Below are 18,409 nucleotides of genomic sequence, written 5' to 3' on the forward strand. Positions count from 1 at the left end.
CCGTGCTGAGTAGGGAGCCCAACACGAGGCTGGATCCCAGGCCCCTGGGCTCAGGACCCGATCTGAAGGCAGGCGCCTAACCGACTGAGCCACCCAGGCGCCCCAGGGCCTTTGTTTCCTTATCTAGAAAATACTAATCACGTCACAGGGGAGTTTTCAGATATCAATGAAATTATATCTATGAAATGATATCTACGAACTGTTCAGTAAAGGCTTATTGAATAGGAATTTTGGCTTCCTCTCCCCATCCTCCAACAACAGGAAAGTGGCAACAGAGAATTTCCATTCTTCAGCGGGCCCCCAGGCCGTGGGCACCTGTGACAAGGCTACAGCATAGTCTAGAGGCGCAGGCTCGTCTCCAGTGCTCTGCGGCTGATCACACAATCCAGATTTTTCCAGTGATGGCTTGAAAAGAAACCACCAGGAGGTCAGAGGTCAGCCATCCGCTGTCATTTTTATTTGTAGTGAACCATAGTTTCAGGACACACACACACACACACACACACACACACACACACACAGTACGTTACAGAACAAGGCCAGGGCACTCGGTGCAGGCAGACGGGCAGGCTGGTGCAGGCAGCCACCATTACGGAATAGCGTGTCTACGGGTGGAGGAGGCACTGGGGTTGGGCGAGCAAGGAGTGAAGGAAGGATCTGGACCCTGGCAACTAGTCACTGCCTCAGTCTGCACTCACGGGCTGCAGTTGAGGTGCATTGGGACCGTCAGCTTCAACCTATGCCCAGGGTCACCCCCAAACACCAAGGTTTGGCTAAGTGCTCTAAAAGGATGCGGTGCTTTTCCACTGGTGGGAATGAACTCTCCCCTAACATCCTGGCAATGAGAAAGGGTAAAATAGGTTTGATACACAGAAGGGAAAATGTTTACACTCCAGGGATCGAGTATATGTGTTTGTGTGTGTGTGTGTGTGTGTGTGTGTGTGTGTGTGTGTGTAAAGGTGGAGGGCTTATCCAAGAACTTCCTTGGAGGGTTTTTTTTCAGGTTGGTCCCCCAAATCAGCTGATTTCTAAGCATGATCTATCCTTGAGAGGGAAGAGCAGATTCTTTAAGGAGCAGGAGTAGCCCTCCAGGGTAGCAGGGCTGGGGGAAGCCTTGGGCCTGGTGGAACGAGGACCATGCCCCCTCTCCAATGGCCGCAGCATGTACTCCAGGTAAAGGCAAGATCGTGGAAGAGGGAAAGTCCTTAGAGCCCCCTTGTCTGATAGACAGTGAAAGAGAGGTCCCAGAAGGCTAAAGGACATGTCCAAGGCCCTGTGGCTGAGATAGGACGGTAGCCCCACTCCCCATGTTGCTCTGGTTTCCCAGGCAGGGTTTCATCCCTCACATCATCCTGGCACATGGAATGGCTCCCTTCCCCAGCAGCCTCTGTGGAACAGTTGCCAGACTTTTCCAAGATAGAAGGGTCTTGTTTTCTGCAGAGAGAGGGAGAAAAACATCCATCAGGACCTTTAGCAGTGGCTTCTTTGGGATTATGATTACTTGCTAACAACAACACTTTCTCAGAGATATCTACCGAGTATTGAGGATGATGGCACAGAGAGGCACAAAAGGCTACTTCTTCCCATTCTGTGCAAGAGGGCAGCTGTGCTATAAGCTGGCTCAGCAACTTGCTGCAGGACCCTCTTCTCTCTAGTTGGATCTCCTGCCTCTTGCCATCTGAAGAAGAAAGCAAGAGAGAAAACGGTGTAGGTTTGCTTCCTTGTCAGGTAACCTACTCACTAGGCAGGCACATTGCCTCTATCAGGACTGTGAGCCACCTTGGCAGGTTCACACAGATCAAAAAAGGCAATATTTAGAGCATCAGGCCCTGTCCAAGTGTAGACCTGGCTTGCCTCCTCCCCAGAGGCTTGGAAAAATAACTTTGGAGAGGAATTCTGTATGTGGTCGCCTTGGAACCAAAGCTGAATGACCACCATTTGTAACTCAACTACAAACAACAAACCACTGATTTTGTGCTACGCTGGCTTCCAACTCAGCGTGCCAGGCTGAACTCAATGACATCTAAGGAAGGGCCTTTCCAACAATAGGGGGCTGATTCCAGAACTCCTTGCTCAATGGACTTTTTGTATTAAATGAGGTAGTCAATCAGAAATTGTGACTCCAGTAGGATTATGCTTGTGGGTTATTGCTTATTCTGTTTTTGTTGATTTCATAGAAGTCAAACCCACTTCACTGCCAGGGCCTCTGGTCCCTCTGGTCCCTTCTTTGCTCCTGATTCTGTTGTTTTCATAATGAAGCTAATACCCTCTGGTCTGGGATGTTCAGCTATATTGTTTTGCATTAAACTCCCCAAAGGTTCTATACCCACAAAGGTGCTCTATGCCTAAGATGTGACTCAAAAGGTAAATAGATAAAGGAGAGTAGTATTGAACAGAGGGGTTTCAGTTAGACACTGGAGATAATTTCTTGATGGGAAAAGTTGCGAGACACTCAGATACATCCTGAAATTGGGCTCTGGACTATGTTCTCTGATCTTTCCTGAGCCTTTTCAGCACAGACTTGCCCAGAGATAACAAAGTGGGCAAATGTCCCTTTCAGATCCCTGTGATCCTCTGATTTTATGTATGAAAGCTCTAAAAATAGAATCATGGGAGAAAAAGGAAGAGAAATACCATGAGAATAAAAGAAAGAAAGTGGAAAAAGCAGGTATTGGGGGTGGGTGGAGATTAGGAAAAGCAGAATGTGATGGGAAATGCTGGAGAAAAAGCAAGAGAACCACGTTGAAACATGGTAAGAAGTTAGGATCCAGCGTCTATTGCCTGGCAAATAGACGTTGGTTAATAACACAGTATTTATTGGTGGGTAAATGAACAAATGTACAAACCACCCTCTCCAGCCCCATCTGGTGGGTGGGAAAACTGAGGCATAATTGGACACTAGTCCAAGTCTCCCTACTGCTCCTTGGTGTGAGGTGGGAAGCAGCGTTGGCCCCGGGAGAGGAGTAGAGGGAGAAGCGTGCATCTCCCCAGCTGCCTGTGGGTAGGCCGCGCCCTGGGGTCTCGGCCTGTGAAGCTCAGGAAGGAGAATGGGAAGGAACAGGCTGAGCCCCTCCATCTTGTGTGGCACTGCCCCGAAGTGCCCAGGCCTGGAGCCACCAGGATGGCAGAGTGGAGCCCATCTCGGCCAACCGTGGCTCCTCCCCCTCCTCTCTTCCCTCAGGGGCAGGAGAAGAACTGAATCCTTTCTTCTCTCGGGAGCTATGTAAAACATCCACTGATTTTGGAGGTTGGGTTCCAGGCCTTCTCTTTCTTTCCTTCTCTCTCCTCACTTCTCTTTGAGTTTCCAGAGCGCAGTCCCCCAAATTTTCCAGAAGTTTCTTTCCTCCCTCAAGACAATGGGGTCTGGGAGAGGATGGGAGTCTTCACTAAGTCATTGGGAGGCAGGTTCAACTTCCTGCCAATGAGAACACCTGAAAGATCTCCCTAAATGTGTTTTTTTGTTTGTTTGTTTGTTTTTTTTTTGCTTTGAAGGAATAGGGAGGTGTCCATTTGTTTTGTGTCTTTCTTCCCTCGACCTTGTTCACAAACATCTTGGAAGGGACATCCGAGTGGGAGTCCTCTGACATGTCAAGGAGGCTTTGGCCCTAATGGCCCTCCGTGCTCCTCTGGAGTGACCAAAGCCGTATGGCCTGCTCATGGAAAAGAGCTGAGAGAAAGACCAGTGCCAGTGTGAAGGTGCTCAACACACGCAGGTGAATTCTATCTTTTAGATACTATTTCTTCCCCTCAGGATAGTTGTGCCAAATTGAATCATTGGGATATAGGAGGGAACACTGTGCTTCCTTCTCCCTGCTCCAAAACGACTAATGAACAGTAGTACAAATAGGCCTCTCTGTTCTGAGGAGATAGAGGAGAGAAAAATCACATTGCCTAGGCAAGGCAAATGCGAGCATGCTCCCGGGGAAGGCCTGCCAAGAGCTCTTATATAAGCTCCAGTGAGCTCATGTGTTTTCTCGCCCATCAGCAGATCCTGGGCTTCAGGGCCAGGGGTTAGGCTGGAGGAGGGAGCCGAAGAGAGACTGTGTTCTTCCAAAGAGGGGGTGCTCTGGGAAGAAAACCCGGTCCTACTCTCAGGAGGATGAAAACAATTATCATTGCCGAGTCAGCCAACATAGACTTGCATTCCTTATGGCAGCAATGTCACGAAGAGAGATGATGGTGTTTGTTTCTATGACCCCCATGGTGTGGGGGAAGGGGTGGGGTGTTTCCTAGGTCAAATAGATGTAGATGTGCACTGGGAGTATGGATAAGGAAGCTTTTCCTCCTGGCATGGTGGAAAGCCAGATGGGTGCTCAGTTAGGTCCACCAGCCAGAGACTGAGTATATTAGGCCTTGGTTTCTGGTTGTTGCTACCACCCAGGCTGTTTTGAATAGGAAACTTATTGACTGAGACAGGCTGAACATTCTGGAAGCTGCTGTCACTCATTTTGCCTGCTTCTCTCATTTGGCAGAACCACTGAACCATCAGACTTTTGTAAGCAAACTACTGAACCACCTTGCCCACCATCTTGCCCAGAACATCTGCAGATGTTGCCCGGAACATTAGCTTGCCCTGACCCCAGAAGCTAAGCAAAGAGCAAGTGGAATGTTATCTTTGCCTATCAAAAACGGTATCTTGCCCTGCATAAGTGAGCTGAGGCTTCTCAACCAAGTTTCTCAGACGTTCTCTCAAGAGTTAACGCACTTCCAGTTCAATTATGCCCCAGTGGAGGGGGAAGACCTGTCTGTCCATCTCAGCAGCTTACCCCCCCACCCAAGTCTAGTGCCATGTTCATTACGTGGTGGGGGCAATAACCATAGCTGTCTTGTATATGATTAAATGAATCTGCAGATATAATGTTTCACTGTTTTGCCTGTCCCAAATAATACTGTGCCTGGTCTTTCTGTAATTACCAATGTTTTAAATAATTTTTATTAAAAAAATAAGAACATGCACTGTTTAGATAAATTTCTACCTCCTGCAAATGCTTTGTGTTTTCTCTCTGGCACCATTAATGCTTGTAACACTTCTCTACTTCATATCTTTTGAGAATTTATTTAATGTACTGTTTACTTCCCTCTCTCTAGATCAATCAGGAACGTTCTGAATACAGCTAAGACCTTCCTTGAGTTCCACCCAGAACTTTCTCCTCATTAGTGTTAGAGTAATGTCCTGATTAACTTCTATTTGTGATTGAGGAATGACTGAGTGTACCAGAGCACCGGGACATCTTCCAACAGCATTGTGTTTGATGTACACAGCCTTTCACACATAAGGAAGGATCCCCTATAATGATATGTGTGTAAGTATTTTGGTGTGAGACGTCATGACATCTGTAATTTAAAATACCTTCAGTAAAAAAAAAAAGATTCAAATATGGCTAAATGATAATTGTTGAATCGAAGTGATAGGTATATGTGTTCTCATTATACTCGTGGGTCTACTTTTCTGTGTGTTTGAAAATTTCCATAATAAAAACATTATTCCCAGATATTCTAATTCAAGGAAGTGTATTTAACCTGGCTGGCCATGGTGGGAAGCTTTAGGAGGCTGACAGAGAGAGGGAGGGAGGTGGAGATTACTTAATCCTTTTAGGCTTATTATCATTACCTTCATGCCTGGTGGTAGGAGAGTATGATGATAGCAAACCCCAAACAGCAATTTAATGATATCCTCTATTATTAACATCTTCCATGGATGTATGTTCCTCTGAGTCAAAAGATCTAGTTAGTTCTCAATCCTTTTGCCTCAAAGAGGTTGGAGAGAGAGGAAATATTCACCAGGAAAATTTTTCTTTTCTTGAAGATCATGCCATTTTCTGGTAACCAATCAGTATCAGTTTCTCAAAAAAAAAAAAAAAAAAAAAAGACGGGGTGCCTGGTGGCTCAGTTGGTTAAGTGTCTGCCTTCAGCTCAGGTCATGATCCTGGAGTCCTGGGATCAAGTGCCCCATGAGGCTCTCTGCTCAGCCAGGAGCCTGCTTCTCATCTCCCTCTGCTCCTCCCCACCCATGCTCTCTCAAATAAACAAAATCTTTCAAAAATAAATGAAAAAGACCACAAAAAGTTCATTAATTACTTTGAAAGTACTGATATTTATTCCCTCAACAAAAAACACACACTTCCTGGAGTCTTTTTCTGGATTGTCATTTATATTGTGAGGTTTAGAAATTCGTTTCCTTTTGTCCTAAGGAAAAAATAAATTACCATTTTATGAATCCTCACCTTGTAATTCTTGCTAAGATTCCATTTTTAAAAGGATTTTTTGTGTTTTTTGGGGAAAGGAAAAAGTTCAAAAATTTTTTTGCATCATTCTAGAAGCAGTCTTTTTATCCCAAATTCAGATTTTTCCAACAGATTTTTAAAAGGATGTTTCGGATCTCTGTTCCACCTTTATGTATCCTTTGCTGAATTCTGATGTTTGACTACCTGACCTCATTTCACTTGCTCCTCATTCTTAATATGGTCTCTGTATCCTTTAAGACAGATCTTTCGTATTATGTGAACACCCTAATCAGGTGAAGTCTTTGCCAGCTGTCTATGGTTGACTGCCTGTCATCTGAGCGAGGTCCTAAAACGAGGCCCAGCTGGCACCTTGGGGAGAGGGCCTTAGAAAAGGGGAGGGTAAGGTGTGCGTGTGCCTTCTGCAGCCCAAATGGGCTCCTTCTCAATGGGCCTCTACGGTTCTCCGGATGAGTGCTGTTTACCTCTCCAGCTTTATGGACTTGGGTTTCCACTTCGAGAAGGAAGTCAGGAAGTTGTGCACATGGGATCGATTGGGGGGTAATAAGGCCTGCCACTGTGCCTGAAGCTCAGAGGAATCCACAATGGCACTGCGGGGACAGGCATGGCTTTGAAGGCAAATTCTGATAGATCTGAATCCTGGATCTGCCGCTGTGAGATCTGCTCTTTTTCTCAGTTTCCTTGTTTGTCAGGTAGGGAACTGTATACTGCCAACTTCATAAGGTTTCCTGTGAGGTTAACGGTGGTCATAAAAGTAATAGGTTTTGGACCACACAATAAATGATAGTTATTTACTAAAGTTTCATTAATGCCTGGACACATCCATATTACATTAACTCAACTTTAAGCTGCTTAAAAATAAAAAAGACTTGTCCTTTCTTTCATTTTTGAACTACAGTGCTCAGCTCCCTTGTCCAAATAAATCTGCTAAAAAAAAAAATCCAGTTCTCCATGTCTTTTCATCTCTTGAATCTGTACCTTATTATGCCGATCTCTTACTGTGTTGTAACTCTACTTCTGTGCCGCCTTTTTATTCTTTTGCCCATTCTGACCTGATGGCTAAGAAGTAGATTGCAAATATTTCTGTCTTTCTATCCAAGTTGAATTTCATATTTTCTGAATCATGAAACTGCCCTCCATGTGACCTAGAAAGCCCTCTGATGATCCATATTTAGCTGTGTCCATCATTCAACAGATGTCTGGGTAGTTAGAGGCCCCCATGAGCTCCCTCTATATCCTGTGGTTTCAAGTTCCCGAGTTGTTAGTTAAAAAGCTTTCATCGCCTCTACCTCCCCTTCCCCTACTCATTCCAGGATAGAAGGACAGATACCCACTTTAGCTATTCATTCATTTAACAAATATTTATTCATTACCTACTACATGCATGATGCTGGGTTCTATGTTCTCTTCTTTGTGTCCAACTTGCATTTTCCTAATTTGGAGCATTTAGAGTTGTCCTCATGTTTTCTGATTATTTCTCTAGAATCCGCCTTGGGTATCCAATCACATGGTCTCTCCTAGCTGCAGTGTTTCCTGACCCTTGGGAGGCTCGAAGGCTTAACTGAAAACTGGTGCCTTGCTCTAATGCACCTGCCATTGTGGCCACAGATTTCAGGATAACGTCGGTTCATTGTGGGCTCCATCTAAGAGAGTTCAGCTAGCAAATGAGGCTGCAGGGCTACACTTGCCTGCGCCACGGGCATAAAGAATGAAGTGGTAGCCAGGGTGGGTGCCCAGCAAGTTGAGCCATTAATTTCCCCAAACCCTTGGTTTTCTGTGTCCCTGGTTTCCCACAGAGATTCCCGTGAGGAAAGATGCCTGTCTGCTTTTTGAGCTCTCTGGATCTTCCCATTAGATAGCTTCTCTTGGCATCTGAAAGGCAGCCTGCCATTCTGTTCTCCCGTGGAATACAGATGGCCCAGCCCACGCCTATCACTAATGAGGATCACATGCAGAGCCTTCTTGTGGGGAGGCTCCCTTCAACAACCCCACCCCTCCTTCCCCATGCAGGCCAGGCACCGTTGACCGTGGCATTTATATCTGAGAAGGCTGCTTGCTGCTCTCCCACTCACAGAGTTGAACAGAAAATCTATTAGGTAGCCCGGGGGAATGACTCCCATTCAGCTAGAATCTGAAACATTGAAGATGAAGTTTTGGCTGCCAATTTGATTTCAAAGTTGAGGTTTGGGGTTCCAGCTGTCCAAGGAGTCTGTTGACTTTAACTGTGAACAAGCACTGGAAGTTCTTCAGTAGGAACATGATGAGATGGCTAAACAGAGGTGGACCTGATAGATCCATTTGCCAATGCTGTGTAATCTCACCCAGAATGATGGTAGGGTTGGAAATAGACAAGAATGTTAAAAGCACTAAAGTCTAGTAGAAAAAGCATACATTTTGGTGAGACAGATCCATGTCAAGTGTTCGCTGTTACTACTTACTATCTGTTTGACCTTGGACAAGGTACTTCACCTTTCTATGCACTAATTCCTTTACCTGTGACATAAGTACAATGCCTGTATCATAGGCTGTTCTGAGGAATAATGGGACACCGCATGAAAAGACCTTGACATGGTGCCTTGTATCCAGTAAGCAATAAATGGGAATTCCCTTTCCTCTCTCCTTTTCCTGTTTTCTCTCTATAGTAGAAAGTTGAAAGATGTACTCTAACATGATAGGACGTCAAGGTGAGATACAAACAATGGCTCCATGGGAAATTCCAGACAATTCTGCTCTCTTGTTTTATCTAAAACTTGATTAATATTTGAGATGTGTGATGGTTTCTTTTTCCATGTTATCACAAGTCAGCTGCAGGTCTGATGTTTGTGACTAGATGAGTTCCACACTGTCAATATGGACCCTGACAGAAAGGCAGAAACTCTTTTGGTCTGAATACTGTACCTCATTCCTTTAACTCTCCAAGCTACTGAGGGGAGATCACCACCACTAGCTGTCCTCAGAGGATATCAGTGATTGATTCTGGTCAATCCTGCCATGTATTAGATGGGGTCTAATTGTCTAGTACCCACTGATCCAGAAATCTCTCTGGGAGTCATTTTCATTCTTTCAGAAAACAAGGGACACTGAGGTATGCTATTCAAAAGAAAGTAACAGATTCTGAATTATTTCAACAGCTTCTTGGACAAGGTAGATCTATCATTGCTTGTTCCCCACCCAACCAGGTCGAGGCTCATCCTGTAAGAGTGGGTAACTTTTCATTCCCCCAGAAAGCAGCCTCTTCCATATTTGGCCAGTTCCAAAAGCAGTCATTAAATTGAATATAAATCAACCTCTCTATAACTGTGCTGTTCAGACCTGGTTCTGTTCTCTGGAGCTACACAGATGAAGTCTGACCCCTGGCAGCTATCACATATTCTAGTCCCTTCCTCCTGACCCCTGAGGAAGCAGAGAGTCCAGATCCTTGATTCTTGCTTGAAGACATGTAGAGGGAAACATTAAAAATAGTTAAACAGTCACATAGAAGAAATTAAAGAGTGTCTTAAGAATGGAGACTCCTTGTCCTAGAGAAGTACTTTTTGGAATATTATTGCTGAAGACATTTACTTGCGTGTTCCTATCTCCACTGAGAACAAAAAGAAGAAATGGTGGGCATAAGGCAGTGTTGCTAATCTACAGATGTTGACAGACAAATAAAAGACACTACGATTCTTTAAGGCGAATTCTCAGAGTTAAGCCTTTCAATGTCTCTCCTAGAAAGGGAGCTAGTACTTGATCACAGAACTCTGTTTTCATGTAGCATTTTATGACTACTAACATTTTGTGAAACACATCTTAGGAAATTATGGTCTCAGATATGCTGTGGGGACTTAGACATTTGAAATAACTTCCTGATTGGTTATTGTTGGATCCTGGAACTGGTGGCTAAGGAGCACTATGAAGTTTCCTTCCTTGGAGGGCTGGTAGACTCTTCCTCCTTCCCTTCCTCTCTCCCTTTGATATTAACATTAGGCACCCACTTGCCTGGGAATGTTGAGGTGTAGGCCTGGGACATAGGGGAATCTGGAAGTCTAGATCCTTCCCATTCCCATGATTCTATTTTTATGGACCCAATTGTGGTGTGTTCCACGGAAGGTACAGCCTAGCTGGGACAGGAGGTAACAGAGGGTTTTGGCCAAGAGGAGAGGGGGCTAGAGATGGGAAAAGTTGATGCAATTATTTTTGTCAGGAATTGGAACCAAAGCAGCAGGAGAGAGTAAGTTTTAAGACTCTCTGGCAAAGTAACTTCCTAATCTGTCACTGAGTATGTGTAAAAAAGTGATTAGTGGGTCTCTATATTTATCATGATTACTCACAAATATGTAATTTGCATAATATATACAGCACATTAAGTACTATGTCACCTTATATAATGTGCATATGTATAATGTATATGCATGTTATGTAACGCCAGTCTGGAGGCTCTTCCAGATTCTGCCAAGTATTTCCTAATTTATTTGGCAATTTTAACATATCTTTTCCATCTGTGGAAAGAACTATCTTGAGAGGAGCTGGTCTCTGACCTGAAATATAATCATTCTACTAAGCCTATCTCCATTCTCAACTCACTGGAGGAAATCCACAAAGACCAAGCCATAATGAGATGCAACTCTCAGCTCAATAGTCCAGGGACAACACAGCGTATTGAAGATTTTCTGTTTTTAATTATTTTTATTGCTGGTGGGGTAGAACCGTGGGGGCAGGTGAGAACATGTCTGTGGCATGGTCACAATCAGAATAGGATGAAGGGTAACTAAGGGATGGGATTCTGCTCTGATTGCCTAACTGTGTGGACTTTGGGAAGTCCTCGAACCCTCATTAAGCCTCATTGTCTCATTATTAATATTGGGAAATTAATACCTTCTCCATCAACCTCTGAAATTGCTGGAAGGCCCACTATGGTGAGGTACTCTACAGGAAGAAGACTCTCCTGGTCACAGGAGCTAAGGAATGAGTTGCAATTATCACACTACACAACAACACTAGACTTACTGAGGTTACCAAATTGGAAGTGCAATTCCACTGCTTTGTTATACTCAGTGGCTCTAGGGTTATGTCTCTCAAGCAACACTGCAAGTCCTATGCACCAGACTAGAACAGGCAGCGGCCACTCTGCCTTGTGGATCTCTGAGACTCAGTTTCACCTGGGCATAGGGTCACATCCCAAGAGCCTCAATCTTGGGCAATCGGGGTCAAAACACATGCCAAAACTTCTGTCAATGTCTCAGAACCAGTGACCTCAAATCTGAACCTGCCTTTGTTTCAAAATCAAGTGGCTTCCAAGATAGTACCTGTTGTTATTCTGGAGCTTGTTGGTCCGTCCCATCACCAAGGATCTCATCATTCAGGACATTCTTCAGGTGGCCTGGATTTCCCCTCACCCACCGGTTTCGCACTGTTAGGTCCAGCAGGATGGTCCTAGATGACTGCTTCCTTCAGAGTCAGGATCAATGTGTACACACAATCTTAATTTCCCTTCCTTGTGCAAAGCTCCTGACTCAGTGCAAGATTAGAGAGGGCTCAGTGGAGTAATGTCGAGTGGGCCCAAGTTTCCTTTCAAGAAATCTCAGAGGGGATGGAGGTCCAATGGAGCAAAGGTGCCAAGGCAAATGTTTCTGCCTACTAATGAAGCTCTATACAGACTTGCCCTCGGGAAAGGAGGGTAATGCTGGCACCAGCTGCATAAAGCCCACTGGGCTCTGCCGAGACCCCTCCAGGTGCTGGGTGGCAGCACCTTGCAGAATGTGCCTTGGTCCTTGTGAGTCTCCATTGAGGTCATCCCTGCAGCCAGAGGTGTTTCCAAGCTAAGCGGCCATGATGACCATGATGAGCTGACATGTGGAGAGTTTAATCTGGTGATCTGTCTAGTGCCTTCAACCTCGACCAACTTCTTACCAGTTCAGGCCAGAAAGAATCTCTGGAAGCATCATGAGGCCCTCATTTTCTTGTGTGGGCCTGTCCCATCCATACATGTGCTACACATTCATTCTTCCCTGGAAACCTGGATTCGAATGGAACAATTTCTCAGTGACCAGAAATGACCCTATTGTAAGACGCGTGGGTTCTTTTTTCTAATAAATATCCTCTTAATGGCATCTATTCCCAAACCACATTAGTTAAGATGCCATGGACAGGTCTCCTAACTTTTCTGAGACTCATCGTCTCTATCTGGCAAATGAGAGAGTAAATTCTGTCCAGTATATCTTTCATGGCTCTTTTGAGAATCCAGAATAGGAATTCTCAGTCTCTTTACAATAAGAAGCTACTTTCATTTCCCTTAAATCTCATGATCACCATGGGGAAATGTGTCTTGACAATGAAATGGTGGAATGGGGGAGTAAGAACCTTCTTTTTCTTTCCCACTTTCTGTTCCTATTCTACATATTTTTTTTCCCAAATCAGGAAAAGTCCATCAGTAAATAAATATTTATATATACATGTATATATAAATATATATGCTACATATATGTACACACACACATAAGACCATCAGAAGGGCCCTCAGGTCACACTTTGGGAGTAGTAGGTGCAAAGAGGCAGGTGGGAACCACCTGATGGTTTGTCTCCTGGTCTTCTCAGCAAGAGGCCCTTCCTTCTCATCTTCTCTGCCTTCAGGAATAGTCTGCCACCAGGGCTTGGAACTCAAACAGGAAACACGCTTTGGCTTGAAAAAGAAAGAAACTGGGGGTGGTTTTTTTTTTTTTCTTCCCTTTTTACACAATATTATGACACCAATTTGAAAAATAAATCCCAGTTTCTCTGCTTTCCCTCCCAGGTGTTCACAGAACTAAGAAAATAAATACCACATCTAAGGTGTGCTGTGCAGGCAGCTCTGGGGGCTCTTGGAGCCGTCTCTAAACAAACACACAGCCACCAGAAGAAGACTTTGGGAAAATAACAAGTGCCCACTGACAGTGTGGAGAACCAAGAATGGAAACACAGCTTTCCACAGCCTTTCTGCCTCCTCAGCAAGTTCAGGGAGACGCTGCTGCTTGAAGGACAACTAAGAAACCAACGTGCGCTTGCTGAGCCCTGCCAAGGGCTATGCTCTGAGAGTTGGAGGCCGTTTGTCTCTGTACAGAGGGACCTTTGTGTAAATTCTCTGGAATGGGAGCTCTTTTCCCTGGCCACATCCGATCTCACCAGGCAGGAAACCTGCAGCCTGCTTCTTGTGAGCGTCCATGAGGGAACTTACACGACTGGTGGGAAGAGAGGGGGATTTCTCCTTCAGTCTCAGGGCCTTCTGGGAATGTGGAGGTTGCCATATGAGCCAACCACACCCTGGCAGGCCCTAAGTCCATTCAAAATTTTCATTGGTACTGGCTCTGCTGGGGTGTGCCCATTGTTGAAGTAGACAGAATGTACAGCAAGATGAAGATTTCTTCCTGATGGGTGGCTTTGCTTCCACCGGTTAGAGATGAGTGTGCATGTGTGTGCGTGTGTGTGCATGTGTGTGTGTGTGTGTGTGTGTGTGTTATAGTCTCTTGTTTTCTCTCTTGGTTTAACTGGCGTTTGGCATATTATTTAGTCTTTTGAACGGCTCTTCCTCCTCAGTGAAAAGAAGCTGCTCTTCTGGGGAGGCCCCATCATCATAGGCGCTTGATTCTTGTGAGTAATTTTAATCTAAAAGCAAAGAGGCATAAGTGAATTAGTGGCATGCAGATCCCACTAACCTATGAGAGAGGGAGTTGTAGAGGGAGGAAGGCAGGCCAGCTTCGGGTTGGAAGGAGCCCCATGCAGAAGGACGACTGTCCTTGAACAGCTTCAAAATTGGCAACTGGACCCTCACTGGGCCTGGAGTTTGGCACTGCTGGAAGTGAGGGGCGGAAACACTGGGGAGAGACAGGTGTGAGCTTCCCACGTGGTGATCAGCTCGCACCTGTCTTGTGTCCTTGCTATTCATAGATTCTCAAAATGTCACAGCCAGAGCAGACCTCAGGAGCCATCTCATTCGACCCCTCTGCAGGACAGATAAAGGGATGGAGACCCAAGGGTCTGTTGAGCCTCGGATTAGCCTAAGGTCACACAGGGTGGGCTGGAGTCCAGTTCTTTGGATTGTGAGCTTCCAGGGCTCCTGGCCGCTCTTGTCTAGGCAGTGCAGAGACATCAGCCGGTCAACTCAAAGTCAACCTAGAGCCTTCAGTCCAACATCTGACCCAAGCCACATCTTGTGGAAAGTTTCAAGTGAGTCCCTTAGGTGTTTCCTCTTTTCTTAGCTTTCCAGGAAAACACCAACTTTCTTTTTGAAAGCTTCTTCTTTTTTTAATTTTAGGGTCTATGAGTTTTTTTCTCCTACAGACTTTAAGTCAGTTGGAAGTGAAAGGCACTGGTGAATTCTCATTTTTGCCTTTCTTCCCAACCTGATCCTCAGGGCATGGCTTCAGAACGCTAAATCACTATTTCAATGTGGCCTGATGACACTGCACGTCACTAATCTGCATTATAAGTCCATCAGCATTTATCAAGTGTGACACATGTCCAGGGTAGGAAGATGATGTGGGAACAAGAGGCACTTAGGTATCAAGGGCCTAGGTTTGGGTCTCCAATCTCCTGCTTCTTTTCTCTAAGACTCTGGACGAATCATTTAACCTTCAAAGCCATGCTTGCTGAACTGTAAAATGAGGATAATAACATTTGTCCTGTTTTCCTCACAAAGTTGTTGTGAAGTTCAAATGGGAGACTGTCAGTGAAAGCCCGCTGTAAACTCTAAAATGGGATGCAACAGTTAGTTAAATAATTGTTATCTTACAGTGGAGGTGAAGGAGAAAGATGTATGTCAAAGAAGCAATCCATGAGCTCATTCTCATGGTTTCTGCATTATTGGAAATGTCAGTGTGGCCACAGAGAACACAGAAAAACTCTTGAAGACAGAGACCCATCAACAGGTTTAAATTAATGCAAGGATAGACCAAGTGGTATCAAAAAGAAGTTAGGTAAGGAAGGAGAAGAGTCTGAGTGGAGAAATTAAGGAAGAGTTTTAAGCTCTGAAAGAAAGGGAAGGACATGTATTGGTGAAAAGAGAAAGGAAAGGCACTGGGTGGAAGAGCCACGTATGACCTGGTTGAGTGTGAGGCACAGAATGAGCGATAAGGTCAGGGAGGCAGGTGGGGCAGTTGGCCTAGGGCTTTAAAGGGGATGTGGCAGAGGCTGGGTTTAACGTGAGGTAATGAGGAAGCACCATAACTTTTAAGCTGCAGAATAACACCATGATGAAGAGAAGAGTTCCAGGGAAATTACTCCACAGCTGTTGTCAGGGCAAGCTGGAGTAGGGAAGACTCTGGCTAAAAGGGTACTACTGTGAGCCAGGTTTAAATTTATAAGTCCCCAGGATATGGAAAGACAAGGATGAAACCAAAAGACATTGTGGAGAATTAGCATAACTTGGGTGACAGAAGCTGCAGATGACTTTTAACGTTGGTTTTCACCCCCCAGGAGCTCCAGGAGGGGAGGTCATCTTTCTGTTTTGGGGCAGGCCCCAGAAGAGCAAACCAAGAATACATCGAGTACCATTTAGTGTTATGGGCTTTATTATGTTTATTCCAGAATTCGTGGAAGTGAGGCAAAGCCTAGGGACTCTGATACAACTTGTCTGTGGCATGTAATTTAGCCCCAACTGATCAGAGTGACTTGTGGCACATGTCCTTGTGTTGTGGCAAGCCTTTCTCATTCCTGAGCACCAGAGCCCCCATGTCGGAAGAACTCGGTCTTATTCATCACGCTCCTCCCTGACCCAGCGTACCTCCTTTTGACAGAGCATGGCCTGGAAGTACTGACAGATGAGCACAACCCAAGAGAGAGAAAGAGAGAGAGAGAATGTCCTGGCAGTGGAGATGGCTATGTTTGGGGCAGACAGTGGCAGCTGATGCACTGCCTACATTTCCCGCTGATAGAGCCCATTTTTTTAGATGATGGAAGACCCTCACTTCTCCTTTTTCTTTCTCTAGCTGAGCAATTTATTTGCTTGTTAGCACCTCCAGGGCAAAGAGGAGGAAGTGAAACTCAGATCCCTCCCATTTGGCTTTTCAGCAGTTTTGACAAAGGTCTTGATGGGGTAGAAGTTTGGAGATCCTGGCTAACATGAGATTTTGATGTGGCTTGTGGATTCCAGTGCCATAGGTAACTGAGAGTTCACTGTCCGTACATGCACTGAAGTGGGAGACCAGACTCTCATTTTGAGTCAAAGCGGTATCAGTCTTTTATTCTCTTCTCCCTCATTTGGGAGAGGCTAGTGGGCTAAGCAGTTCAGAGTCCATTGCAGGAGGTAGGTGGACATTGTGAAGGTTGCCTTTTCAATCCCCGATGGAAAGACAGCATCCCATATCTCTGTAGTTAGAACTCAAATTTCTCTGCTAATCGGGCTGGTCAGGCAATTAACTAAAGTCTTTACAATTTTCTTAAAAACCTTTCATGAGATTTACAACATCTGACAAGCACTAAGTACAGCAGCCTCATTATCTTAGTTCTCTACTGTATTAGGGAGAGACCATACAGTAGGCTCTTGTGTGATAGCTCAAAATTCACAAAACCATTGCAGTATGTAATTTCCCCTTTAAAGTGGAGTAAATTTTAAAATTTTACTAGTGCTGGGTGTTGACTTTGTTTTGGGGGCCATTTCCTGCAAATCAACACACTTTTATTACTTCAAGAGATGCAATAAACTGCGGGACTCCTTCTTGCATGTTGCCCCTTCTGGGCCGATGATTCAGACAACACCCCGCAAAATGGCCAATACCAGTAAGTGTGGACCCATCTCAAATCATTTATGGAGTATCTCCTGCTTAAAGAGAAGCTAGGGGAGATGCAAGGGGGCTTGCACAATCTTTCAGGTCTTAGCTGTTAATGGTCCTCTAAGTTCTTAGGATGCCCTGCTTCAGGAAAGGGTTTCTCGTCATCAGAGGCTGGACAATTAGGTTTTGCTAGTAGTGGAGGAGAAGTCTGGGCTATATTGAGAAGTCAGGAAGTTCAACTAGATTATTGGTTCTCCAAGTGTGGTCCCTACACCAGCAGCAGCAGCATCTCCTAGGAACTTGTCAGAAATGCAAATTCTCAGGCATCCAGAATTACTGAACTAGAAATCCAGCAATCCATATTTTAAAAGCCTTCCAGGTTATTTGGACACACACTTAAGTTTGAGAATCACTAACTAGATAACCAGAATCCCTTTTCATTTTGAGATCATATCTGCGGGGGAATATTTTTAATTTTAAGGCTCAGATTACATGCTGCCTAACTGATGATAAAACATGAGAGGTCATCTTACCCTGCTGCAAGCACAAGACAAGTTTTCTTAATAATATGTATTTTATATACATATATTTATGTGCATAAACAAACGTATGCTCACTTTTGAGAATTCAGAAAATGTGGAAAAATTAAGAAATCACCTAGAGGTAATTGCTGTTAATTTTTGGGTATGGTTTTTTTCAGTTTATTTGTATGCTTATATGTTTTTAATATACTGAAATCAGGGGCAGCCTGGGTGGATCAGCAGTTTAGCGCCGCCTTTAGCCCAGGGCCTGATCCTGGAGACCCAGGATCGAGTCCCACGTCAGGCTCTCCTCATGGAGCCTGCTTCTCCCTCTGCCTGTGTTGCTGCCTCTCTCTCTCTCTCTCTCATGAATAAATAAAATAAAATCTTAAAAAAATATATACTGAAATCAGCCTCTAAATCTGTTTTCATTTAGTATTATTTCATAAGCATTTCTGATGTCATTAGGTATTATTTTTCAATGGCTAAAAACTATTCTATTTGATGAATCTCACATAGCTTACTTAACACATTCCTTAAATGTTAGGCTTCCCCCCCCATTTTTGCCCACTGACAACCTCTATTTTACTTAAAACAAATTCCTAGAAGTATAATCAACACAATTTTAAGGGTCAAGGGAAATGAACTGGCTCGATGTATATTAATATTTGTTAGGCTCTTCTTGATACATGGCTACCACTGTTTTATATATATATATATATTTTTTTTAAGATTTATATATTTATTTGAGGGAGAGGGCGCATGTGTGCCCATACACAAGTTGGGAGGGGGCAGAGGGAAAGAATCCCAAGTAGACTTCCTGCTGAGCCCAGAGCCCCACGTTTGACTGGATCTCACGACCCCGAGATCATGACCTGAGGTCATAACTAAAGCCAAAATCAAGACTGAGAAGCTCAACTGACTG

General features: G+C 44.6%; 1 protein-coding gene across 7 annotated transcripts in view; it reads right to left on the reverse strand.

Moving 5' to 3' along the window:
- Window positions 1-435: 435 nt before the first annotated feature.
- Window positions 436-18,409, reverse strand: part of DGKG (diacylglycerol kinase gamma) — a 205,568-nt gene continuing 187,594 nt past the window's right edge. For 5 of the 7 annotated variants that reach the window (XR_012021837.1, XR_012021834.1, XR_012021835.1 and 2 more), the window contains 2 exons: window positions 11,528-13,859; window positions 1,536-1,678 (listed from right to left, as the gene is read on the reverse strand). Coding sequence is in view for 1 of the 7 variants with exons in the window: in XM_072807745.1 (XP_072663846.1) it covers window positions 13,761-13,859 (99 nt within the window). In the remaining 6 variants the exon portion in view is untranslated. Of the gene's footprint in view, window positions 1,435-1,535; window positions 1,679-6,074; window positions 13,860-18,409 lie in introns of those variants that run through there. The other 2 variants (XR_012021836.1, XM_072807745.1) reach the window with 2 other exon arrangements.

Source organism: Canis lupus, chromosome 31 (genome assembly GCF_048164855.1).
Source record: "Canis lupus baileyi chromosome 31, mCanLup2.hap1, whole genome shotgun sequence".
Classification (NCBI taxonomy): Eukaryota; Metazoa; Chordata; class Mammalia; order Carnivora; family Canidae; genus Canis; species Canis lupus.